The sequence below is a fragment of the Coturnix japonica genome, chromosome 4 (genome assembly GCF_054131305.1).
Source record: "Coturnix japonica strain WE chromosome 4, WE-NBRP24, whole genome shotgun sequence".
NCBI classification, from domain to species: Eukaryota; Metazoa; Chordata; class Aves; order Galliformes; family Phasianidae; genus Coturnix; species Coturnix japonica.
The window spans coordinates 63,340,929-63,366,815 of record NC_140666.1 but is presented as its reverse complement, the minus strand read 5'-3'; the positions used below and the strand labels follow the sequence as shown (position 1 = coordinate 63,366,815).

The window sequence follows — 25,887 nt, the reverse complement described above, 5'->3', positions numbered from 1 at the left end:
CCTTCTGTAGCTGGGATAGAGGGCTTACCTTGGGAAGGGGATCTCCACACCATAGCAACACAGGAAACTCGTGCTATTTTGAAAATGAAAATTGTCTCAAATTCATCATTATAATTTACCTGCTGCATGTACAACTTTAATATTTAATATTTCTAAGCTCACTGGTGACTGTAATACACTGAAAAATGTTTAGACAAAACTCTCCTGCAAGAAAAGGAGATACCATCCACTTTCTACACTGCACTGAAAGCACAGATATAGGAATTGTTCAGTGAAGCTGGTGGTCATAAACGAGAACAACTGTAACAACACCAACAAAGACACAGACTGCTGTCTCTTGTGTGCTGTATGGCTGTGCTAGCAGCCACAAGTCTGAAATGTACCTCAGCATCTCCAGTGTTTTCAAGCAGCCTTATTGGCCTGATAAGGAGGAATGTCAGGATTTCTCTCTGGGAGGTCCCGGCGCTGGGGGGAGAAGATGGCACCCGTGGGGCCTTTCGGGAGCCCGGTTGCAGCGAGAGGATTTCGTGGTGCGGCTGTGGATACAGGACGGATCGTGTGGTTACGGCAGCGGAGGAGGAGCCAGAGCCGGCACCGGGCTGCTGCTGTGCCGGGCGTGGTTGAGCACATCGCCGTCTCGGCGTGTTGGAGGGGCTGTGCGGGCACATGGGCTCGCTCTGATTCCTGCTGTTCCACAGGTAAATCCCCGCTGTCCCGGCTGCAGCACCACGGGGGAGGAAGCGGGTGTGGGAGGCGGGGAGGGAGGTTGCATCAGGGCGGGCTGCCGCTTTCTGTGTGACGGCTGGTAGCGGCTGTGGCTGCGCTTTAACGCTGGCCGTTAGCGGCTCTGGCGGCGCTTCGTTTGCGTTGCCTTCAGTGCGGTGCGTGCACAGAATAGTGCTGACAGTCACCAGGGCGATACAGCTAAAAATAGCGGCCAGCACATGCCGCCCGTCAGTCACCTTCGGAGCGCTGCTTTCCCTCTATTTCTAATGCTTTCCTATTCGAAACAAGCAAGGTGAGAGGATCTAATAGCAGCTGTAATAAAAAGCCTTTCTTCTTGCATGCTGAGGGAACTATATTTCAGAGGGAAGCACGATATTGGCTGGTTTCCACAGTGTGGGCCTTCACAACGGAGTGTGAATGCTGCTCCACCTTCCTTCAGTCCACCCGATTGAGTTTGCAAAGGCAGCTGTCTGGAGGAAATTCATAATACAAAACAAAAACCAAGGCCGAAGGTCTGTCACACGACAAACAAGGGCAAGCTCACGCTGCCCAAGACATTAATTCCTACCTTGGGAAATCCCTGCTAAGCAGATCTCCTTGCTCAGTCTTTCCTTTCCTTTACCCTGCTGTAAGCAGTGCGTGCTGGCCCTGAAGTTGTGAGGTGGGCTTCCCTTCTTCATACATAGTGGTTTACTTCAGGTCAACAGATATCTGACCCCAGGAATTGGGATAATCTCCTATGCACATGTGGATGGGAACAATGTCTCTTATCCTTTACCCATCCAACACATGCATCTTTCAGAATTAGAGTGATGTACAAATACTGTGGGGAGAGATAACGAACCATTATACCTGAACATGTTGAAACTGTCCTATATTCTTTCCATATGCCTTAGCTGTGTCTCAAGCCAGTTTCATTCCAGAACAGCTCAAACAAAATCAACCAGGTGTTCTAACAGCCCCTGCCTTTGTTCAAGGCATCAATCTTTAACAGATCTTAAAGATATTATAAACTGAAGGCTTGATAATTGTGAGAATCAGGGCTCTGACTTGCTTCCAGCAATTCAACAAGAAGGGAATTTTTTGGCTCAAACGTTTTGGCACAACTTGAGTGGCTTATGGGGCCTGAGAAATGGACTTAAGAAAAATACTGTTAGCGCTGAAGTGTGGCTGCTGGAGTTACTGTGACAAAGAATGCAAGCAACTCTCGTCTTTTGTAACGTGCATGCAACTCTTAGTTGCTGTGTTTTGTCTGATATATAGCATGCACGGGCATGTGAAGGATGTTAAATTCCAGATAGGGCTCTGAGGCCTTATTCACATTAATATTAATATAATATTGCAGGAAAGTGTTGCCTCTGGAAAGTGCCATCACCTGTTTCTCTAACTTTTCTACCTCTGTTGTGTTCAATTAGCTTTGCCACAATGAAGGAAGTTCCAGCGAATGAAGATTCTGAACCATCAGTATGTGAGAGAAATGGCATGATTCCCATGCGTGAGAAAAGTGAGGTAATTAATTAGCACTTCAAATTTTATGTAGAAGTCAAACTTTATGTAGAAGAATCCTCCTTTTTCCCTTCTCTTGCTGTGTCAGTCAGAATGCTGAACAGAATGCAGAGAGATATTTCCTCTGCGAGTGTTTGTTGTATTAAATGTTGAATTAAATACTTCTCTGCTTTCGCATTGTGCCTGTCAGACTGCTTGCTGGAAGTAATTCATGCACCTCTACCCTTTTTTCATCTAATAAGTATTTTTAAGGCACAGTTTTAAATTCCACATGCATGCTTGTGATGTTGACTTTCAAAGCTTTAAAAAAGATTTGCGGCAAATGCTACAATAAAATTGTTCTTAGTCTAAAGTTAAGCATATGATACTGACTGCAAAGGTAAGTATTTTGTGGTATCTATCTATATATATATGGGAAGCTGGTAATCACAGGATAGGAAACCAAGTAATCCCATGCTTGAATGCTCACAGGATTTCATGTTCCAACTGTGACTATGAGTAAGGGATATATATACACATATAAATATAAGACAGAAAAATAATGGGAAATGTGGAACTGCTGCTGGATGAGGGCCAAACCACAGCATGGGCGAGAATTCCATGTCCACACTGTGAGAACAGGCTGGCACAAAGATGAATAATTATAAAGGAAGATGATTAATTCCTCAGAAATAAGGACCCTCAAATGAAATAAGATGCATATCCAAAAATGGTCAAAAAGCGTATTGGTTATGAATATGGGTGTGTAGATGAATCAATATAAAAGAGCAGCTTTAACAAACTCTGTGCCTCGAGAAACATTTATTCAAGGAAGAATCTGCCAGGGTAGCATTTCTTCTTCTCTACCTTGACTTACCAGCTTGAGCCTTCCAGCTATGGATCGCGTGAGTAATGTTTGCACTGCCGTCTGTGTTGTGTCTTTCATTTTTGTGTAATCACAAGTGGGTTTCATTATGTTGGTTCAAGGCTTTGTAACAGAAGTTAATTACAAGTTATATTAAAGATACTGCCTCACTTGGGTGATGCTAATTGTTAACCTTATTGTAGAATCCAGTGTGGAAGCAGAAACCTATCCAACTGTGCAAAACTTTGATAAATGTTTGGTGCATACACAAGACAAACTGGATGCAGTTCATTAACGATGTTTTTTCATCAAATACCCTGACACTGCTGAACAAGTGCTGTGCACACAGGCACAGGAGCTTTGTCAGACGTGGATTTAAAAGCAAATAAATAAGTGAATGACCTATAGCCTTTCATATGCACATCTTTCTGCCATATGAAAACAGACAGGTAACTGAAAATGCCAAATCCAATACAGAGCTCTGATCTCTCCTGTAGACAGTGATTGTATAGTTAATGTTGTCCGTCAGTAGGCAGGGTGCATCCAGCATATCAGAACTGATTGCAGATATGTTGCATGCCTCTGCAAATGCATACAGAGCCGCTTCTGAGACAGTTTCATTGTTTTCATTTAGGAGGGGTCGACAGTAGATGCCAAAGGTACTGATGGGAATATACAAACAGAAGAAACTGCTCTCTTGAATCACTCAGCTCAGCAGCCTCCAGAGCCGATATCAGAGTCTTCAACACCTGCAGGAACACGGAGGCAAATATTTGCTTGTCCTCCTCAGGGTTTACTGTCTCAAATAGTAACAAATGGTAAGTAAGAAAAGGACAATGCAAAATGTTTAGTTAAACTCAGTAGAAGGAAGACTTCCTAATTCTCATGGTTTTGATGTGAATATTTTGGGATGGTTATAGAGACTGCATTTTCCATAAACTAGATGGCTTTCTGGTGAATTAAGGCAACAAAAGTGAGACTTTGCAGAAATACCTTCTTCTGTACTTGATATCCTAGGTTTGCAAAGCCAAGAATCATAAATCCAAGGCAAACTGACTCATTCTGTTTAATATTTGCCCTGCACTTTAAGCACCCAGAACAGAATGCCCAGCTAACTGGTTATTTCAGGCTTTCCCAAACAGAAGATATTTTTGTGGCTTTGCTTCCACAGCCTCTATTCTCTCTGAAAGTGCAATATATTTTAATATGATTGCAAGAATTTATCCAACAAGTTCTGCCTTTATGTCTATTTGTGCCTGTTCTTGCTGTGTTACAGTAGGAACAGATTTGGGAAACTGGGAAGAGTATACTGTTTTCACCTATTTTATAATATTTTCATATAATATTTTTGCAATACTTTACAGGACCTTTCCCTCTGTATTATCCCTCTTTGTTTACCATCTTAATTGATACTGCCTTAGGCTGCCCAGAGACATGACCTTCAGATTTTTGTTTCTCAGGGATGACAATGCATTACACAAACGTATCTAGCCAAAAAACTGATACATTAATTCCTTTAGAAGCAAGAACAAAACTGCAGTCATTAGCTCAAAGACATACCAGGCTGTACAACAGCAGGTTCTGCTGCAGGTTTTACTTAGCTGAAGGAAGACAGCACAAATGCACAGTGAGTGTTGGTGAAAATCTTTGCGTTAAGTCTGGGACCTGTTAAATGCTTTCCACAGTGCTCTAAGGTTTACTCGGTCTTTTTTGGTCCCTAATGATTTTCCTCTTACCATTCTCTAAAGTGTCTTAGTGTCTTTAGGAAATGTGACTTAATACTGAAATCAGTTCACTATTGATAAGAAATAATTAAATATTAATATTTCTTGTCTTGTTCCAGTTGCAGCTGTGGTCCTGATATGGGCTGTGGTTTGGTCCATCACTGGGCCTGAATGTCTCCCAGGTGGAAACCTGTTTGGAATTTTATGTCTTTATTTTTTTGCTGTCATTGGAGGTAAAATTTTTGGACTGATTAAAATAGGAACACTGCCGCCCCTCCCTGCTCTTCTGGGTAAGATGCCCTTCCTTCTTTTCTTCCTGCGTGGTTGTGGTGTTTTAACAGTAGGGGATACCTGCAGGTTAGGTGTGTTTGGATTAGGAATGTGCCCACTTCATGATGCCCAAATCTGTCACTTTTTCATGTGCTTTGTTTGCAGTCCTTGTGGAGAAGGTAGAAAACTCCCCCAGAATAGCGCAGGTGAAACTAACCTATATGTAACTAAGGCTCCTCTTCCCCTTAGTTCCTTTTGGCTATCATCAGTATGATATTGTGATGTACTGTGATGCCAACAAAGCTGAAAAAGGTGGTGCCTTTGTTATGCTGAGTCTGTACATGAGTAGAGCTGTTGATACAGATTAAAACTTCATGGCAGAACAAGCTGCAAATGCCTCCTGCGGTGCCTTGAAGTGATAAGTAACCTGCTTACTGAGGTGGCTCACAGTGGGTGCTCTGACAGAAGGGTCAGGTGGCTTTGTTTGCAGCACTGTTCGGTGCATGTTCATGTACTGCTTAGTTCCACAGCTGAGAACAGATTCAAACAAGAGGAAGGGAAGTTCTGCATATAGCATGGCTGCCCACGGTAACACAGGCTTTATAAGCAGGGTCCTTACTAAGTAAGCACCTTAAAAAAAAATAAATTAGTAGAATCATATAATGGCTTGAGTTGGAAGGGACCTCAACTGCCATCCCTGGCAGAGTTCAAGAGGCATCTGGATGAGGAGGTACGAGATATGGTTGAGTGGCTTGTGGTAGTGGACAGTTGGACTAGATGATCTTGTAGGTCCTTTCCAACCTTGTGATTCTGTGGCTCTAAGGACACAGCTACAAAAACGGTCACATATTATATTTTAGGTACACTTTGCAAGGAGGTTCTGCAGGCAACGTGGAGCAGAATGATGAGGGTATCTTTTAAGATGGTGCATTTTTTTCTCAGTTAAGTTGTCTTCTACATCTGGGCTGATTCAGTCAGTGGATGTCATGCACAAAAAAAGACGTGCAAAGAGGCACATGATCATTATGCTGGCCTGTTAGAAATGTCACGAGGTGCTGCAGACTAATTATGCCCCTTCTTTTCTTTTTTTTCCTTTTTTTTTTTTCCGGGAAAGGGTGGGAAGAACAGCATCCAAAAGTTCAGTGTGTTACAGGATGAACCAACTCTGCAGCCAAGGCTTACAGGCAAACACAGCAAGCTGTGAGCAACTGCAGTATAGTTGCTTTTCATCTTTTTTGGTTTCTGGTTTATTGACATGGTTAATATGAAACTACACCACAAAAAAAAAAGTGTATTTGAATCACAGGGGCCTACAGCGAGTCTTTGCAGAACTATATTTACCGTTTCCATACTTCTCCATATCTTTCCAGAGATCCAGTTCTGACAGCTTTGCAGGAAGTCTTCAATTAAGCTGCTTTGTTAATATTTGCAAAAGGTTGGATCTTAGAAGTAGCTCACATAGAGGATAAGAGCAGGTTTCTGTTGCTTTCTCCTGTTTTCTCCTTTGCACAGAAGTTGAATTGCCTGTGCATTCTAAGATCTCCAAGTTCGGCCATGACTGGCTGATCTAGATTAGATGTTCCAGTGAACTCAGCATTATGGTTCCTGTGATACCTGCATTTCAGACAGGATTTTGTTTTAAACAATTTCCAGCTTATGAGAGGAATACATGTTAGCTTACACTCTTCTTTTCCGTGTTTAAAAAAAAAAAAAGAAAAAAAGAAAAGTTAGCAAGGAATTTATCCTTAAAGGTCCAGAGATGGTTTTGTTCATGGTAAGCATGACCTGCACATGGTGAATGAAGGAGAATTCTGTCATCTCTTGCTTGAGTTGTGTTTCAGCATCATCGGTGCTCATCAGTGACCTGGTGTGTTGTAGACCTCTTCCATTGCTTTGAACATCTTCTCACATTCCCATCTTTAAAACAAGGCTAATGATACAGATCAGGAACTGTTTTGTTGTCTCTTAGACATACATCTTATTGTGTCGGTTTTTAAAATTCAGGGTAAACTTTTACCACAGTCAAATACATCGTTTGACTGCAGTTTGTTTGCTTTCATTTAAGGGATGCTACTTGCTGGTTTTCTCATCCGAAATACCCCATTTGTTAGTGACATCATCCAGATAAATCCACGCTGGTCTGCAGCACTGAGGAATATTGCTCTTTCAATTATCCTGACCCGGGCAGGACTTGGTCTGGACCCAAAGGTATGGCACCAGCTACTGCTCTAAGGCAAAGTATAACATCAATTCTGCTAAAAGATCCTCCTTATCTTAAAGAAATTTACTGAATTTTGCGAGCGGGATGCATGAGGACATGTAGTCTATTAGGAAAAGTTTATACTACATAGCAAAATCCCTGTCAGTTTACTGTGGCATACTAAAACAAGTAAGGAGGGGAATCCCTATCCCAGAAGGAGAGTGCTGTTTATGCTGGCACAAATCATACAAGCAAACAAAAATACTCTTCATCTTTTTTTGCAATTTTATTTTCTTATTTTCTTTTTTTTAATCATTTTAGGTTTTATGTAAATGTGTTAATGTGTGATTCTGGCTGCACTACAGAGGCAGCACTTCACATCACTATGAAGCCCAAAATGCTTCTGTGAACAGAATAGTTTTCTTCAACTCACCGTGAAACTTCATATTCCCTGAAGTAATTACTCTAATGTTTGCTTGATCAAAACCAGCTGTCTGAAATAACGCTGTATCATACTGACTCCTGTCTAAGCAACTGTTTAAACCTTGTATAAAATTTAGCCAGCTCAGGTCAACAAATCTGATTTTTTTACCCAAGATGAAAATGAGATTTTCTAATTTTCAGATAAGTAGGAAAATGGGTTTTGTGATTCTTGAAAAACTGATTTTTCCTGTTTGTCCTTTTTATGAAGATATTGGTGCTTGTATTAGCACAGCCTGTGCGTTGTGCACAGTTTTCTTTCTATTCCACATCCTTTTTTGGCCAAAGGAACTTCATCTTTGTCTCATTTGTCTCCCATGTGGCAATCCAAACTGTCATTTGGACTCCATATGTAGCAATGCTTTGATGTGCTTACAACTGTTCCTTGTGTTGCTGAAGCTGTGAAGACAGATGCCAGTTTCTCTAAGTGATTCTCAGCCCTAACTATGCTGGGATAAACCGCGCTTGTTAAAAATTGCAACTTGCTGTTTTATCCATATCAAAATGAGGTACTAGTCCTAGCAGAGTCGTGTTTGTGATGAACCACTGAAAGCTGCTTTTACAAGCAAATACTCTCTTTTAGTGAATTTTCTGGATAGAAGTTGCAGTGCGAGGTAGAGTTTAATCTACTCCGGGTATCAAGTGAGAGACAGCTCAAAGTAATGCATGGCTTCTTTCTCCAGTTCTATGTAGCTTTACAAATTCTCCTGATTTGTTGAGACTTTGAAATCACTTCTGAGTTGCTCATGCAGCTTGTGGGATGGTAGCAAAAAACTTCTGCGGACAGTGAAAATTACCTCAGGCAACTGTGGGTGAGATAGCTGTGGTAAGAGTGCACTTTCCAAACGAACTGTAGTGGCTCCAGCCACTCCAGAGCCGTTTGCTCTGCACAAGAAGCCAAAGAGAGCCCCTCTGCCCCTCCTTCCTCCAGTGTGTGGGAACCTCATTAAACACAGATTCGTTGGGTTTCGCTGCCACACATGCAATTTTATATCCAAATCCACTTCTGCTTGGGCCTATTTCTGGCATAAGCCATGTAAAACTGTCATATCCTGTACTGCAACTTAGGGGGAATTATTTTAATAAATGATGTCAGGTTGTAAAAGTTATTGCTCTCTGTGAAGCCAGAGGTACAGATATTGATGACTGAATTTGCTTTTATGTTGTAGGCTCTTAAGAAGCTCAAAGCAGTCTGCTTACGGCTTTCTTTTGGACCATGCCTCTCAGAAACATGCACAGCTGCTGTTTTTGCCGTTTTGCTCATGCGTTTGCCATGGCAGTGGGGATTTATATTAGGGTAATGTGCTGTCTTTTCTCCTATATGACTTTGTTTGCAACAGCTAGATGATCCAAATGCACCTTAGTTTTGTCAGTTAGGAAGCTGTTCTTAGCCCCTGTGGTTGTTTGCTTACTTTGCTTCTTGTCTGGCTCTGTGGCTAATTTAAAGGTCACATTTCCAGACATAGAGAAGTACTTGCATCATTACTCTTCTCTGGTTGTGATCTGGGCACTTACAGAAGGAAGAAAGATGGTGCAATCCCTGGGTCTTTATCCACAAGGCAGGAGGCTTTTGGGGACAGAAAATGATACCACTGGTTTGTGCTGGAATGCAGAATTTTGCCTTTGATAAATTGATATAGAGCAGTCTTCCTGCCTCAAGTTGAAGATAAGGACATGGTTTGTTACACTGTGGAGTAATATCCTTGAAGAGGAAACTGTTTCCATCTGGGTTCTGTCTAAACTGGTGGATTCAGTCCACGCTGTATACTAGGAAGGAGATAAATGAGCTTCTCTCCTGCCACATGCTGAATTTTGAGAAGGAACTCACAAGTCGTGAGCATCTAGACCAGGTTCCTAAAGCAGATAATCAAGGCACATCAGGGAGAACTGGCCTGCGGTGTAGAGTCACGTCTTAGTCCATGGAGTCCTTGATATTGAATATTATTGAGGCAAACAGGAAGTATGAGGTAATTGTGAATCTGCATGGGAATATCCCTGCTTGTAATTAGCAAGGAGAGATAAGGACGATATTTTATGTGAAGGTCTGTGTCCTTAAAATTTAGAAGAAGAGCGATCATATTGTTTTGAAGCTTTTTCATTTAGTACTTGCTTTTTAAGAGAGGCTGAAACCCTATGTTTTCAGTTTTGTTCTAGGTGCAGTATCTCCTGCTGTTGTGGTTCCCTCCATGCTGATCTTACAAGCTGGGGGATATGGTGTAGAGAAAGGTGTCCCAACTTTGCTGATGGCAGCTGGAAGCATTGACGACATTCTGGCTATTACAGGCTTCAACACTTGCCTTGGGATGGCTTTCTCTTCTGGTATGATAGTTAATCTGTAGGTGGTGACAACCAGCACAAACTGTGATATTTTGAGGAATATGCCTTGTTATGATTGACTGGTTTGTACCTCAATGACAGCTCCTCTTGAACTTTATATATGGAGTTGAGTATGGATAGAGAAATTACCCATGATCAAAAGTGTTGGTGTAACTTCATCTACTCTGAGGTGTGGGTCACAGCTTTCAGAGAACAGTTTTATTTTTCCCGTGACTGCCCACGTGCCCAGAATAAGTGGTCTCAAATATCCCTGGGTCTGACAGTGCTTTAGCAGTGGTGTTTTCTCTGGCTACTTTGGCACACTTACTTGGCATAAGCAACGAGAGAAAATTGCAGTATCCAGTTCTTTCAGGCTCGTAGGTTCTCTCCTATCCCCTTCTCCTGTGTAATTTAGAGCGGACACCGTACTGGAATCATTCTGATAGGTGTACAGCATGGTTTGTGAGCAAACCGTAACCTTCTGCTTTAGGGTTAACTGAACACACTTCTCTTTTGACCGAGTAGGTTCCACTCTGTACAATGTGCTCCAAGGAGTGCTGGAGGTTGCTGTTGGCATAGCAGCTGGTGGGATTCTGGGGATGTTTGTTCGGTATTTCCCAAGCCACGATCAGGTAAAAGAAAAACAACAAAAAATTTGTGTTATATAAGATACTCTTTGCTTATGAAAGCTGTTTTTGTATTATTCATTTTCAAACTTCCTATGGCACCTTTTGTGAGAAAGCAGTATACAGCTCTAACAGCTTCTAGATTGCTAAGCCTACAAAGCAAGGAAGGATTTTAAAGATGATTGCTTGTGTACTGCATAATAACAGTGTACTATCACACAGTCTTTCCTGAGGGAGAGCCAGGAACCCAGTTCACAGTCCTGCACCCTGGAGGGTGTTGGAAATGCTCGCATGGAGAGGAACAAGGATCTGATGCCTATTTCAAGCAGTAGAATAATAATCAATTAAATTGATGCACAATGTATTTATCTCTACTCGTTTTTAATCTTAAGCCTACTAGAAACATATTAGAGATTTGCAGATCACGAGCTTGGTCATATTATCAACACTAATTAGGATGTTGCTTTCACTAGTAATTAAGCTTATATAAAGTTGTATATGAATTTACTATCAAGAGTAACTACACAAACAAAACTGTAGAAGAAAACAGATATATTCTGTATACTGAAATTAATTTAGACAACAGCTATTGCCATCAGTGGCACCAAATTTTCTTACTAAATAACATGAACAGTGTGGCACAGAAATCACATGATAACAAGGCATGGGGAACGATTAAAGGGATAGAACTGCTGTGAAACTGGATTTGTCCTTAAAAACACTTAGTGGTAATGATTTAACACCTCCTTGGATAAGCTCTAGGGCTTCACAGTACAGGTCCCGTTATCACAGAGTAGAAGCAGGAAGGATAGAATAGAGCATCATGTTCCTTGTAATGCAAGAAACGTTTCGGCAGTGAGATTTTGGATGGGCAGAGGAAAACTAATGTTGAAGTTTCAGAATTATAGTTTTAACTCAACTGTGTAGTTCAAGTCTCAAACAAAAGATCCCTCCACAATGGTACCCTCTGTTACCTTCAGATCTGTAGATGTAAACATTCTCCTCCATTTCCAAAAATAATGTCACTTGTTTGTTTGTTTCTTTGCTTGTTTGCAGGCATCTCTTCCATGGAAGAGATCGTATTTTGTACTTGGGCTGTCCATGTTTGCTGTTTTTGGCAGCGTCTACTTCGGCTTCCCTGGATCAGGAGGGCTCTGCACATTAGTCTTAGCTTTTATTGCTGGCGTGGGATGGTCTGATGAAAAGGTGAATGTTTACACACACTGTACCAAAACTCCTTTGAATGTTTAGCAGAAGTTTGGATTACCATCAGGAGAGGCAGTGGCCGTTTATGTAGATTCATGGAAAGTACAGATTACAAATATAAATGTAGAACTTTTGGGAGCCACTTTCCTTCATCTTTAGTCATCTTAACTGAAGGTTACCAGTATGAGGTTATACTGACAGTAAGGTGCTCACAAGCTTCTCTCAGACATCAGTGCAATACCTTTTAAGCCCTGTTGAGGACAGTTAATTGTCATGACACTTGATGAGGAATCTAAAGGTTTGTCCCAGCTCTGTGAGTCTCTGTAACCTTACACAGTCTTTTAAAGATAAGTTTTAATAATAGATGTCCAAATATAGTTGTGCCTCAATGTTCTGAGCTTTCATTCCCTGTGGTTTTAGGGAGTGAAATGGAAAGCAGTAATCTACCATTTTATTGTCTTTCCCAAACCCTAGCAAGTATATTCTGCATAACTAGAGAGCAGGGTGCCAACGCTAAGTGGTGATATAAAGCCATGCCGAAACCATACAGAAGGTTGTCTCTAAGCCACTTTCTTTTAGCTATGAAGTCTGTTCTTCTATTCTTATATTTTTGCACTGCTGATTTTCTGTATCTGGGTATGTCTCACTGCCCCTTTTGATACCATCTGCACTTAATGTTTGAGGGTGATTTATCTTTCCATAGCTGTAGCCTTGCAATGTGCAGTAGGAGAAGGGGAGAAGAGAAAGGAAAGGGGAACAGATATATTATTATCCCCATCTAGAACCTGACCTCAGTAGGATCTCAAGATTTCTTAAAATAACAAATAAGAAACCATGATTTCTATTTAAAATACTACATTGTTGTCCAGTTTTAAAGGAAGGGAAGCTTGAGACTTGAAGTAGTTAAGAACTTTACAGCTCATAAAACTCACTGTTGAAGGCTTTTAAGCCACTTCTGAAGGAGAGTCCTTACAAAAGCATATGCGGTCTGTAACTACTTAGTTTAAATTCTTTTGATCAGTAGGTGAGGCTGCTTGATGATGATTTCAAATGCCTTAGCTCTTTTTATCAGAGGCAGCCAGAGAGATCTGCTTATTGAATGCTCTGTTTTACCAAGATTTTCCTGCTGAGCCTCACAAAGGCCACTGAAGCTGTCTCTGGTGGAGGTGAACAAATAGCATCAGCAGAGAACAGGGAACACTGTACATGTTGATGAAGTAGTTAAATGGGCAGTAAGCAGGCTGAAATAATGCTAATATCTATGAAAAGAATTGCTTTTTTTTTTTTTTCTTCAAGAAAAGCGGAGTAGGTTAGCAGGGAGAAGTGAAGCAAATAAAGAAGTGAGTTTACAGGTCTTTGTGTTTCCCCTTCATTCTCTCTGAGGTTACATAAGGTTTTGTATTGCAGTTATCTCCACTGTTCCATTGATGGAAGAGCCAGAGATGCTACCATGTTGAATAGTCAGTCCCAGAGAGAACGCGAGGGACGGGACACATCTGGGCCACACATCCTCACTCACTGCAGCCTGCACATTCAGCTGCTATTGCAGGACACATTTAAAAAGCACTGTTAGAGATGCTCCATGTCCCTCTTCAACTAATTGGAAGATTCCTGTTTACTTTGGCAGCAGGTTGTTTTAGGAAAAGTACTAGGTGTAAAGTTCAAGCACAAGGAGAGAAGATAGCTTTGCAATCATATGAGTAATCACAAAGAGACATTCAGCATTTTGGTTTTTTTATTAGTAAGGGATTTCAGGCTTACTCAGTCTGACTTCACTCCTGCTCATGCAGAGGTTTCTACCTGAGTGTGGTGTGAGTAGACAATATTGGAACCTTTCAGGGTCTGATTCTGCTCAAGTACAAATGGAGGAAGAAGCCTGAACATGCGGCTCCCAAAAGCTAAGCAGTTTCATTGCAAAACCTTTGAAATGATGTCTTCCTAAACAGTGATAATCAACCATGCCTTATTTTCCTTCTCTAGGCTACAGATTGCTTTAGTTTCAGATCAAAGTTCACCTATACGAGGAGTCTGAAAAACAATTGTGGAACATATTTATGATAAGTTCCCATGTTGTCCTTTGATTAATTAAATGTGTCTGGGTTGTTTTGTGTGCATGTGAATTGATGGATTTTATTTTTCTTTAATTGTTACTATTGCAGAGGGAAGTAGAAAAAATTGTTGCTGTTGCTTGGAATATCTTTCAGCCTTTTCTTTTTGGTTTGATTGGAGCAGAAGTATCTGTTACATCTCTCAGGCCTGAAACTGTTGGTAAGATTTGTCACTTAGTTATCCAATTTTATTTCTAGCTTCCAAAGAATCTCCAGAAAGAAACCTGAAGTAGAGCCGTATATGGCTGACAAATGAACAACGTACTGAAATGACTGTAAAGCTGTGATTTTAGAAGACTTGTTCCCCTCAGGCACCTATGCACAAAAATAGTGAGAAATGTTTGTCTTTATTGCAGGGCTCTGTGTTGCTACACTAGGTATTGCCCTAGTTGTGCGAATCATTGCAACCTTCCTGATGGTGTGTTTTGCTGGCTTTAATTTCAAGGAGAAAGTATTTGTCTCATTGGCGTGGATTCCCAAAGCCACTGTCCAGGTAAAACAGCCCATCATCGTTTTCATTCCAAGCTAGATGAATAGTCTTTAGCAAAGCTCTTCTTCCATAGCACAGCCTTGAACAGGGAGAGAGGCTGGGTCCCTGTTACCAGCAGAGTGCAGTATGTGGGCAGTTCATATTCTGAATTGCCCTGCCTTAAGTCTGCTTGAAAAGGGCACAGGGGACCTGCCATGTGAGGGTTCTTTGCTTGCATCCTGGGTCGTACTCTCAATAATAATGGTGAATGTACGTGTAAGTGCTTTGCCACAGAATAGTTGTTTATCAGTTACAGCAGATTATTGTGCCTTTACATACAGATTTTGAGGACTCTCAAAGTTGAAAAGTGTTTCTAATACCAAATAAAGTGTTCACCAGCACAGTTGCACTTGAGGCTCAGGATGGGTTTTTGTTTCATGGTTGTTTTAATAATGGCTGACCTGATGGGCTTATTGCTAGAGAAGCCTCAGGCTGGTTGCATTCTTGCTCAGTGATTGTTACATCACTTGGACTTGGCCTCAAAAGCGTGATTATTTGCACGCAGAAGTTAATAATCGGCACAGGCAAGGAGTATTGCAACTAACCTTTGTGAAGCTACCATTCATCGACTGCTGTCAGGACACAGTCTCAAGGTATGGGATTTTAACAGCTTCAGTGTGCAGGGTGCTGGCCTATTGCATTAATTACACGTTCTGCAGAAATGGATAATGTGTCAGCTAAGCCATGCTCCTTGCAGAAAGGAGCTACTGAGATTAACTCAGTAGCCTAGGAAATTCAGCCTAGCCAAGTGGAAATCATTCATATAGGGCTGATAGAACCCTTACTTTTTATGTACTGCCTAGAAACTAAGGAATTTAATATATTACAAATCTTGAACTTATGTTAAGCATAGACTGATGATTAGTCCCTTTTTTTTTTTCCTGTTTCACTAAGAAAGATTACTTCCCCCGTTTCAGTGATCCTTTCTTTCCTATAGGCTGCAATAGGTTCCCTTGCCTTGGATACAGCAAGAAGTCATCAGAACCAGCAGCTGGAAAAGTATGGAATGGATGTACTAACAGTAGCTTTCTTGGCTATCTTGATCACTGCTCCCATTGGAGCCTTGGTTATTGGCTTGGCAGGGCCCAGACTTTTGCAGAAGGCTCAGACAAAACACGAGGAAAATGAGGAAGGAGCTGAGGCTGGAGAAGAGCCAGAGGACTGTGAGCCTTCGTAAGACAGGCACATACAGGAATGTGGTCCTTCAGCCCTTAAACTTCTGTTAAGTAAACATTTTGTGTCTGTAATCTTTCTGGACAAAGCCAAAACTAGTATTGGATATACTGCTATTTTAAAAGCAGATCCGGTGGAGTTTTACAAAATATTTTTATGTGTTGATGGTGCCTTAAGAGATGAACTAGGTAAACATGCAGCAAATAGGCTGACTGGGCAGTGAGTCACTCTGAAGTTAGCAGTCATCAGTTACTAAGAGCACGTGGGTGTGAGGCCAGGGAGAGGATCAGAATTGTTCAGGCATCCAGTGGGTGATGAGGTGGACTTACAGAAGAAAATGGAGACTGATGTGATGCTTCTTGATGGTTAAAACTGGGCTGTAAAATGACAAGTTCAACAGCTCAAAGAATGCAACTACTGAATTAGGACTATTGGCGTACAGCAAACAAATCCTGCCACAGTCTGATGGTTCCCTTCCTCACTCGGCTTTGAAAACCTGCCTTTTTCCACTGCTGTTCTTTCAGATCTCACACATACTTTGTACCTTCAAGGGACTGTCAGCTCTGGTCATGGCAAGAAGCAGCAAGCAGTACTTACGTGCTGAAAGAGATGGACCCATCTGGGCTGTGGTAACAAAGGAGTACCCAATAAAAAGGACCAGGTTTGAAAAAAGGATGAAGGAGCCTGTAAGGACTGAGAGAACGTTATATAGGATTGGGATGGCTGCTTCTTGGCATGTGTACTTTGGCCTTCATGCAACTCAATGTCAAGCAAGGGAAAGCCAGCTTGTCAGCTGCTGGGGGTGTGTGCTCTAGGACAGGGGAGCTCCCCTCTGATGGGACTTGCTGGTGTGGCAATGCCAAGGTAGCAACCAGTTGTTCCTTTCTTCCTCAGCTCCTTTTGGGAAACCTGACAGTAGTGACAGACCTCAAATCAGGATTTATGGGTCAACAGGTATCTCTTGTTCTAAGTTTATACTCATGTCTATGAAAATGCTATGGTCTGGTCTTTCACACATCTGTAGCAAAATAAAACAGGTGTTTGCTAAAACCTGTCAAGTTAATGCTGATTTTTCCAAGAGGTAAATGGCTGCGCTTGTTTTGGAGATCAGAGACCTCTTAAGAGTTGGTGAGGTGTTTTTACTCTGATCAATAGAGAAATAGAATTTAAATGAAGAGCTGGGGGAAAGCATCAGTGAGAGGCATGTTACAGAGGGAAAGGAGCCGCATGATGTGAGCATGGACCCACCTCTTGTGTGGGTCCTTCCAGAAGCACAAGTTGTGTGTGCCTGTGGGTCACAGTAATGACTGGCAACACTCACCTGGAATCTCTTGCAAAGTATTTTACTGCAGGAGCAATAAGTTCAAACGTTTTTTTTGTGTGTTTTTTTTTCTTTGTTGTAATATTGGTGCCTTCTGCACAGTCAGTACAATACAGTACATATTTGATTTTCTCATATAACTTGTTACCTTTCTCCTTGACTTTCCAAAAGCTGGGAACAAACCTTTGTTGAAGAAAACCCTGCTCTTGCCTTTAGCTTTGGTACCAGTTATGGGTTATCATTGCCTGTTATGGATGCTGTTTAATCTTTCTTGCTCTGTTACATTTTGGGTGTAAGTAGGTCATCCCTGCTCTCTGAATCATGGAATCAGTGCAGCATCCTTCAGAAACTGAGTTTCATTTAGTTATTTTTAGATACACAGACCTGAGATCTAGGAGGACAGTGGCTGCCCGCAGAGTTCTACAGCACAGTTCATTGAGATTGTTTTACAGAGTACTACTCAGAATGCATTTGATATGTCCAGATATGTTGGTTTCTGTAAGCATTATACAATGCTATTTTAGCTCCTGTATTTTATTACACAACATGAAAATACCTTTAAAGGAAGACTGCATGTACCTGTATTATTTGGAGTGCGTGTGTTATGTCTCTGTATATGCATAGTAATCAGTACGCGTGCCTTTTCATATGACTAGTTCTAGCCAAAAAGCAAAGTTCCTAAAAATATTTAAGGTTTGTGGCCTGCAGTTCCAGCACAGTGATAAACACCAGGAAATTCTTGGGTAAGTTTTCCCCTAACAGCTGTCAAGCACAACTAGTATTTCATTTTCTCCAGGCTTCCTGACCATACACGCTGCTGTTCTCTCTGCTTTCAGGGAACACACAGTCTTCAGTCAGTGCTTGTTCCCTGACAAGAGAAGAAGGTGCTCTCAAACCGTACAGACTGGTGAACAGTTCCAGTGCTGCAGAAATGGTTACTGTTGGACTTCTGTGTCCCTGCTGCCTACTGGGCATGGCTTATTGAGGTACCGCTCATATGTTATATCGGGGTTGAGACATTTTAAATAAGTACTGACAATTTCAGCTGCTTTTAAATAGCAGTTAATTGAAAGAGTTTGCACAGGTGAAGTCATGACAACTAAGGCCACCTCCCTTTGAATGCCATGAAATCATTCATGAATAATGCATAAATTCAAGTCCATAAAATCTTTATGCCACACCAGTCTCTCTTTCTTTTGGAGGAACTAAAATTAGTGTGCAACATGCAGTAAACTGTAACTGGGGGAGTCCCACTGGCATGCAGACATAAGTACAAGTGCAAAGTACTGGGCACTGCATGCATGTGCAGTTCAGAGGTTCAGAAGAGCTTCAGCAGCAGAACAGTCTGACAGCACAGCACGGTCCTGGTGGCACACAGCGGGCAGTTAGAGCAGGCAGCATACAGGAAAAGACAGAAAGGGGCCATCTGGAAGCAGGGAGTAGCATGAGCCAGGGATGAAATAATAATATAATCACTGTATTCTCTTCCTTTTGCAGCCAAATTGAACGTTCTAGAGAATTTAGATGATGTCTAGAATTAATTGTGACACGCTCGGGCTGTAGCATGGCTACAAAATGGGAAATGATAATATAAATACAAAAACTTTGTGCCAGATGGTGCTTCAGTCACATTTGCTTTGGCTAATAGTTGACACAAGAAGTCAGACAACTTTCTCTAAATATATCTGTTTTGCAGGCTTATTTGTAGTTCATTACAATGATGGTTCAAATCCAGAATGAAAAGAAAGGTCATTACTATTGCTCTAGTAGAGTAAGCCGATCCTATTCAGTGCTGTGAACTTAACAGTCCAAGAAAGTTTTGTTTACTTGGTGAGTGCAGGTACAGACACCTGGCTTCCGTGGACTCCTGAAATCAGAGAGGATGATAGAGGCTCCAGTATCCTCCTTCAATTTGGGATGCATTTTGCTGCCCTTCTCAGACTGATGTGACGTGAATCCATTACACAGCTATTTCTACCTGGCAGGTAGGTGAAACCGAACACTTACTTTGATAAGAAAAGCAGAACAGTTCTTTGTTTGAAATTTCTACATCCAAAACACTACAGCCGGTGTTAAGCTTTTGCTTACTTCAGTTTTGCAGCTGTACTTCTGCAAGCAGCACTTGAAGAAAATGAAGGGATTTTTTAATGCCAAGAGTATGAAAACTACCTTACAATAATGCACAATCCCCTTGTTAGGGCTCTTTGCTGCTCCAAAACCACCACGAAGATGGGGATTCACCTTGACTTTAACTGAGCCCACGTGAGGCAGTTTTCCCTTCACAGATTTGCTTTGAAATGCAAGGAAATAGTAAAAAGAAGACAGACATCTATCTTGCTTACAGTCCTGTAGAAATTACTGAGATGTCCCTTCTAAAAGGAACTGTGAGCCCTATTGTTCCCACACTATACTTTAGATACATTCCAATTCCATTGAGACATAAGCAAAACCAAACCAAAAACCATGCGTTTTTGTAGCCACAATTGCAGGCAGTTTAGCAGTAGTTTCATCAAACAGAAAGCAGGGGGGGAAATAATTACATAGTCAGATTGTGTAAAAGGTGGAGTCAAGAAGCTAAACATTACATTGCCATTCTTTTTAAAGGAGATTTGTGGGAGAAAAATCACTTCTGCTGTACCACTTACCTTAACAGCATTTGTCAAAGTGGAACAAGAGAAAAGATGATTGATGTACACAGAAAGAAATGAAATTATTTGAATGTGAGAATGTCCTGATAGAAGCTGGAAGTACATAAAGATTTGTATATAATAATTGACTACTGTAATGGGCCATGAATTTGGTTTTATTTCACCTAGCACTTTTTCCATGGAACCCCAGAATTAAACTTAACATTCAGTGTATTGCATCTAAGAGTGAAAACAGAGCACAGTACAAGACATTTGCATTACTGTTCTTTCTTTGTAAGTGTTAGATCCTAATACAATAGTGTTTACAGGCTGCTTTCATTCATTAGGATAGGGTTCCCATGAAACATTTAAATAAAGATAGACTGTACTGTGCTTTCAGTACACTTTGTAAAAGCAGTAATTTAACCCACAGTCACATCCTAATCTGCCACTGTTTGTTGTGTTAAGAGCTTTAAGCACCTACAACCACACCTGTTAAAAACAGGTACTGTCTATTAGTTCCACTGCTGCTTTGACATCCATTATGTGAGAACTGCTTCCTGACTCACTTTCTGTTTCAGCACTGGGATGATAAATTGTGGAAAACAGTGTGCTGCTCTGGGGCTTCCCCCTCCTTAAGAACAGCTCAAATGAAATGCTTGTTAAAGAATAGTCAACATCTTCCCTTCAGACAATTGTCTAAAATTGGGGCATGGATCTAAAGTTCTACTTTTAAACAAACAGTCTTTCATTAAAGAATAAAGCACTTTAGAGGAATTAATGTGGAGTCTAACAGCTGAATAAGTAGCAATTACTTACCTATACCTGAAGTTAAGCCGTACCACAGCAAAGTTCTGACTTGCCCTCATAATCATTCTGAGTCAGTAACAAGCCAAGAACACAGTTCTACTTCACTTTTTAGGTTGTGTCATTTAGCCAACCCCTCTTATGAATGTCCCTGCTAAAAGAAATAACATCTGCAGTGCAAGTGAACTTTCAAAAGCAAATTTGTTTCCTTACACACACATGAATGATGAACGGGGGCCCAGAATAAATGGCCAACATTCCTTGTTGACCTGCTTACCTAGAAATAGTGACATTTCTGTTACTGCATGCTCACAAAAAGGGCTTCACTGTAGGAAGTCATTTTATTGTTGAAATAAATGACTTATTTACAGAAATAGTTACTTTACAGTTTTACAAAGCAGTCATAATAATTCTTATAAAGTATCAAAACAGTGACAGATCTAGCACTGTCTAAATGGAGTTTATCCAAAAAATAAAAATCTACAGCAATCATTGGACTAAATCATACCAATCATAGAATAATAAAACGCTGCTCCTTGCAACTACCATGATATAAAAGACTCATCCATCATGATCAAGTGGATTAAGTATTTGCTATACTTCTTTCTTCTTGAGTATTAGTGGTCCTACGTTATCTCCCGTTAATTCATTGTGCTTGTTATGAGAGCCATCGCAGACAGGGAACTAGAAGAAAACAAATGTGAGAGATTAGTACACCTCTGTACAGCAATTCCACAGTGATTTTCAGTTCTTCCTTTGCTGAGAATAATTATCAAAGCTGATAGCTCCTCCCACTATGCCCCATTCCAACAAACTCCCTTCCCCATCAGACCTGTGACATTACTAGCCTAAAAGAAAAAAGAAGCCTCCCCCCCCCCCCCCAATTCCTAATATGAAAAGAATTCTAAATATCTCTAGGAAAACCATACTGTGTTATCTTACAAGACTCAACAGTTTCTCTCTGCACATAGATAAATTTACAGTAGAGAAAAGAAAGAACTGTGCAGTTCTCAAGCCAGAAGCCTATCCCACCCCAAGCAACAGGCCAACTTGCTGCCATCCACCCCCACAGAACTGATAAAACACTGCACATTCCAGCCTCTCATCCTGAAGGAGCAACAATCTGTCTTACCGTCTTAGAACGCCAACACCTGCAGTAAGCTTTAGTGAGACACAGATCTTCGATGTTGATTTCATTCACTACTTTTGGATTTTCCTTCTGGATCTTGAGGTTAATCAAGCTGTCTTTTTGCTGTTTCTTCTTGGGAAGGAACGGACGAACAGCAAGGTACCCAAGCAAGGCCAGCACACCCAGGAAAGGCAATAACCGCAGCCATTCTGAAACTAAAGACAAGTGCATTTAGACTGGCTCTTGGCACTACTTCAGTCCAGTGCAGCATCAGCTATTCTCTGGTTTAGACTTCAGGCAGAGAACAGGACTGCAGAGTCAGCAGGGCTGTAGGCAGGTGAGACTCCACAGGTAAATCAGAAAACAAAAGCAGCTCCAGGTAAAAATCTGGGTTTTATCATAGCTGAGGTACAAACTGGACACACGGAATCTCATCTCAAGTTCAGTTTTAATGCTCTACAGAATAGCTCAGGGGTAGAAAATAAATTCAAAACAAGTAAAAGATGCATCGAAATAAGGAACTCCAAAATGTCTGCAGTTCTGCTCACCTGAAGGCACAACCAGCACAGACTGGCAGTCTGGGCATGGCTACCCATGTGAAGCTACTAAAAAAATCAATGCCACTATCTTACATTCTATATATGAAGAGCTACCCATATGTTTTATGATTCATATTGCTTATGTCAGATTTTTACCTTCTTAGAAGTTTCCCTTGCTTGATTTGTTCCAAGTTTTGTTTAGAAATGTGGCAGATATGATACAGACTATGAAATAAGCACTAACAAGCCTTCACCAGTTTTTTGGTGCTTTATTTTTCAGAGCTCTGTTTGCTCAGGGGTCTGCACCAGTTCATACAATGCACATACAGAAAGAAAAAGTCCAGAGATGGGCTAAGTACCTTTAGGTAAGTCAAGCCACAGAGAATGCTTGTTACCATGCTGAGGAACTTCTAAAGACACATAAGAGATTCAAGTATCCCCTGCAGACATGGCAGCCTTGCTCCGCCATTAGAAATCTAGACATACAAGTTTGAAAAAGATTTACTGAACTTGGAAAGAAAACATCAGCACCTGCCAGAAGATCTATTTTAAAGGTGGATAAGCTTTTCCAACAAAGCAAGCTGTGACAATACGTATGCGTGCAACATTAGAGAGAACATCCTTCTATTTTTTTTCACTCTTCAGAAACTTGTAAGGATGTTAAAATATTTTACATTAGGAAACAAATGTTCAGAAAACAAAGAACTCAAATGAGCTGGAGCACAAACAGCTGCATGAGCACTCTGTAAGAGAAGACACTGTAATCAAGATCCTCTTTTAAACAATTTAGAATCAGTAGTAACAGAAAATTTGTTCTACATTTTGTTTTTCAAGATTAAGGCGCACAAGAAAGGAAATGCAATAGAACAAAGCTGAAGGTGCTGGGTAGACTGTGAGCTCTCAAATCATATTAGGAATAACATTAGAACAGCAAACACTTATGCTAGCACCTTTCCAGTTATAACACAGTGGCTCTCTCTTAACAGTTTGAATGTTCTGGAAGTTCACCATGTAATGAAAATACTTTGTGGGAACAGTTCTGTGCTCTTTGGGCTCCCTACAGGCTTTCAAGTGAAATCCATGCTTACTGGCTCTTATCTGAGAACACACCACAGCTGTATAAATGATCATGGCACCGTAAAAACTTTCAGTCATCTGTGTCACTGATGAAGATTCATCACTGGTCCCTTAAAAAATCAAAACAAACAAACAAAAAAAAACCTAACTAGAAACATATAGAAGTATCTCAATGCTATATAAATTACCGCTCTTCCTGAACAGCAGAACCTGTTTTTCTGTCATTACTGTAAATAAAAGACAAAAATTTAAGCAGTTCCACCCTCCTGGAACAAAATGGTGAATAAGCTCATTAAAAAAAGAAAATCAAAATCACCTGAATAGAGAAAAACATTCAGTTCTGGACTGAGACAGACAGCACAGTCCCACCAACTGCTGCTTATTTAGTTCTTTCCCTGCCCACTGTCTGAAAGCACAGAATAACGACAGGAGTCATTAAGGCAAACTTCTCACAGACTGTTTTGAGAAAAGAAATCTGCAAAGACAGCTGGCCAGGCTCTCACCCTGTACCGTACCTAACCAAACACAACCCCCATTTGTGATCTGCTGGTTCACTGAAGTGCCAGTATCTGAAGAGACTTAGCATCTCAAAAACATCTGTGTGCTGTGTTAGGCCTTTGAGACTAAGTAAATGTTAACAACCAGACACACAATCCATCTCAGGGAGTTTCAGGCTACTAACAGGACAGCTCACTAGGCCACTCGTCACTTCTGTGGGAGACTCTTAACCACTTGGGTTCATCCAAGTGAAAGAGGAAGATGACAGCTGTAGTGTTTTAGAAAGGAAACTAGAAACAAGTGGGAATAGGAAGTATGAGGGTATTACTTATCACAGTTATTATTTAGCATTTGTAAGAACTGATACAGAGCTTTGTCCTCACTAGTCAGTGACTTATGTGGATACTCATAATCTAGAGATCAGGTAGTCCAACCCCCCTGCAAAGCAGGATCCCTTGACCAGGTTGCACAGGTGGGCACACAGGCAGGTCCTGAGCATCTCCAGAGGAGACCCCACAACCACACTGGGCAGCCTGTTCCAGTGCTCCATCACCCTCACTGTGAAGAAGTTCTTATGCACATTTGTGCAGAACTTGCTCTGCTTCAGGTTATGGCTGTTTCCCCTTGTCCTGTCGCCACACACTGCTGAAAAGAGACTGGCCTTGTCCCTTTGCCTCCTGCAAACTGGAACTCAAGATGTACACCAAGTCTGAGACACCCCTCTCAGGGCTGCATCATGGAAAGGAGACTAGCACACAGGTTCTCACAGACCTTAACCTTCTCTTTTCTCACTGCTAGCACATGTTATTCTGCAGTTACTGAGTATTCCAGTCTCATGAAACATACCAGGATAAAAGGCAAGGCCAGCATGAGACAACTCAATTCACTTCTCAGAACTTGAGAAGGGAAAGGCAAAGCAGCTACGACAAGAAACTGTCAGAGGCATCTATGCAGCAGCGTGATAATTCAGATATCCGCTTTCAAGCCCAAGGTCACACAGATTCTTTCCCTTCTCCCTCACTGCTTTTACCTTCAGAAGTTTTGCACAGGATATTAAGTCTCCCCCTCTCTGAGCAAGCAGTTTTCCACTGTAGTCTGGTGAGCTCATGACACACAACAGGTGTCTCGAAGCTTGTAGTCACTGTGCTAACAGTAATACTCTACAGGAGAGGTTCATCCCTGCACTTTCTTGTCAGTTGTTTCCAATACTGATGCATTACAGGAACCAAAGCTGCATCAGCCTGAAAGCTAACAGAGGTTTATAGAATGAATCAATAAAAGCACTAAGAAGAACCAAAGCACCGTGCTGATTCCAGTTTGGGTTCTGGTCTCATTTCCAAATGAGAGAGCAGCCGCGCAGATGGAGCAGCAGTTCATTAGGAGCAGGTTTCCTTGTCCTGAGGAAGGCAGCACAATTTTCACATTTCCAAGTAGCACGAACATGCTCCAACAAGTACACAAACCTGGTTTTCAGTGAAACCATTTTGCAGCACTGCTGAAGTCACACAGCTCAGCGCTGCAGGAAGAACACGTGGGGTCGATTCCACACACTTGGTGGATCTTTTCTATTCCCACATTTGGCTGGAGCACTCCCCTCGCTCCTTATCACCAAACCAACCCCTTAACCAGAGGCTCTGCCTGCATTACCACTCCACGCTCCCTAACAGGCTCCCAGCAGGGGCTCTCTCCAGTTGCGCTTGTTAGATGCGTGCAGACGCTATCTTTACCCTTTTAAGCAAAGGGAGAAGCAGGTTTGGGGCCCGCATGCCATGTTGTGCGGACAGTTCAGCCTCCTCTGGCTGCTCCCATCACCCCACAGCGCATCCCAACCCCTGCCGGGCACCTTTCCCTCTGTAACCACGTAACGGCAGCGCAATGTCCGCGGACCATCCCCGCACCCCGCAGGGCAGCGGCAGCCCCGGCCCGGCCGCAGCTCCCACCCCTCGGAACGGCCCCCGGCCGCGGCACAGGGAGGACGGCGGGCAGGGGCCGGGCCTCCGCCTACCTGTGAGTCGGAGGAAGCCGCCGACGCTCTCGGGTAAAGGCAGGCGCTTGAGGTAGGCGGGCAGCTGGACCTTGACGATGCGCGCCAGGCTCTCCAGCACCATGGCGGACACCGCCGGCAACGAGCGGGACGAGAAGAGGCGCGACCGCCCGCAGCTCCGCCCGCTTCCTCAGCCC

General features: G+C 41.9%; 2 protein-coding genes across 8 annotated transcripts; one reads left to right on the top strand and one right to left on the bottom strand.

The window, feature by feature from the left end:
• The first annotated feature begins 628 nt into the window (after nucleotides 1-628).
• Nucleotides 629-20,437, top strand: LOC107313664 (sodium/hydrogen exchanger 9B2). Of its 7 annotated transcripts, XR_014945958.1 has the most exons (16): nucleotides 629-698; nucleotides 2,142-2,235; nucleotides 3,711-3,894; nucleotides 4,920-5,090; nucleotides 7,136-7,278; nucleotides 8,920-9,047; nucleotides 9,894-10,069; nucleotides 10,592-10,698; nucleotides 11,749-11,898; nucleotides 14,058-14,166; nucleotides 14,363-14,499; nucleotides 15,473-16,510; nucleotides 16,603-16,662; nucleotides 17,866-18,015; nucleotides 18,870-19,014; nucleotides 19,634-19,805. XR_014945958.1 is itself a non-coding variant. In XM_015862111.3 (12 exons), the coding sequence occupies exons 2-12, from the start codon at nucleotides 2,152-2,154 to the stop codon at nucleotides 15,710-15,712; spliced, it is 1,629 nt and encodes a 542-aa protein (XP_015717597.1). In that variant the 5' UTR covers nucleotides 629-698; nucleotides 2,142-2,151; the 3' UTR covers nucleotides 15,713-17,596. The 7 variants fall into 7 exon arrangements, 2 of the variants coding, with proteins under 2 accessions (XP_015717597.1, XP_085403292.1); XR_014945959.1 differs by lacking the exons at nucleotides 15,473-16,510; nucleotides 16,603-16,662; XR_001555128.3 differs by lacking the exons at nucleotides 15,473-16,510; nucleotides 16,603-16,662 and having other exon boundaries at nucleotides 18,870-20,437.
• Nucleotides 20,438-20,785: 348 nt separating this feature from the next.
• Nucleotides 20,786-25,887, bottom strand: CISD2 (CDGSH iron sulfur domain 2). The gene is made up of 3 exons (XM_015862114.3): nucleotides 25,712-25,887; nucleotides 21,596-21,807; nucleotides 20,786-21,147 (listed from the first exon to the last, which is right to left on the bottom strand). Exons 1-3 carry the CDS (start codon nucleotides 25,812-25,814, stop codon nucleotides 21,058-21,060), a joined length of 405 nt encoding a protein of 134 aa, XP_015717600.1. The 5' UTR covers nucleotides 25,815-25,887; the 3' UTR covers nucleotides 20,786-21,057.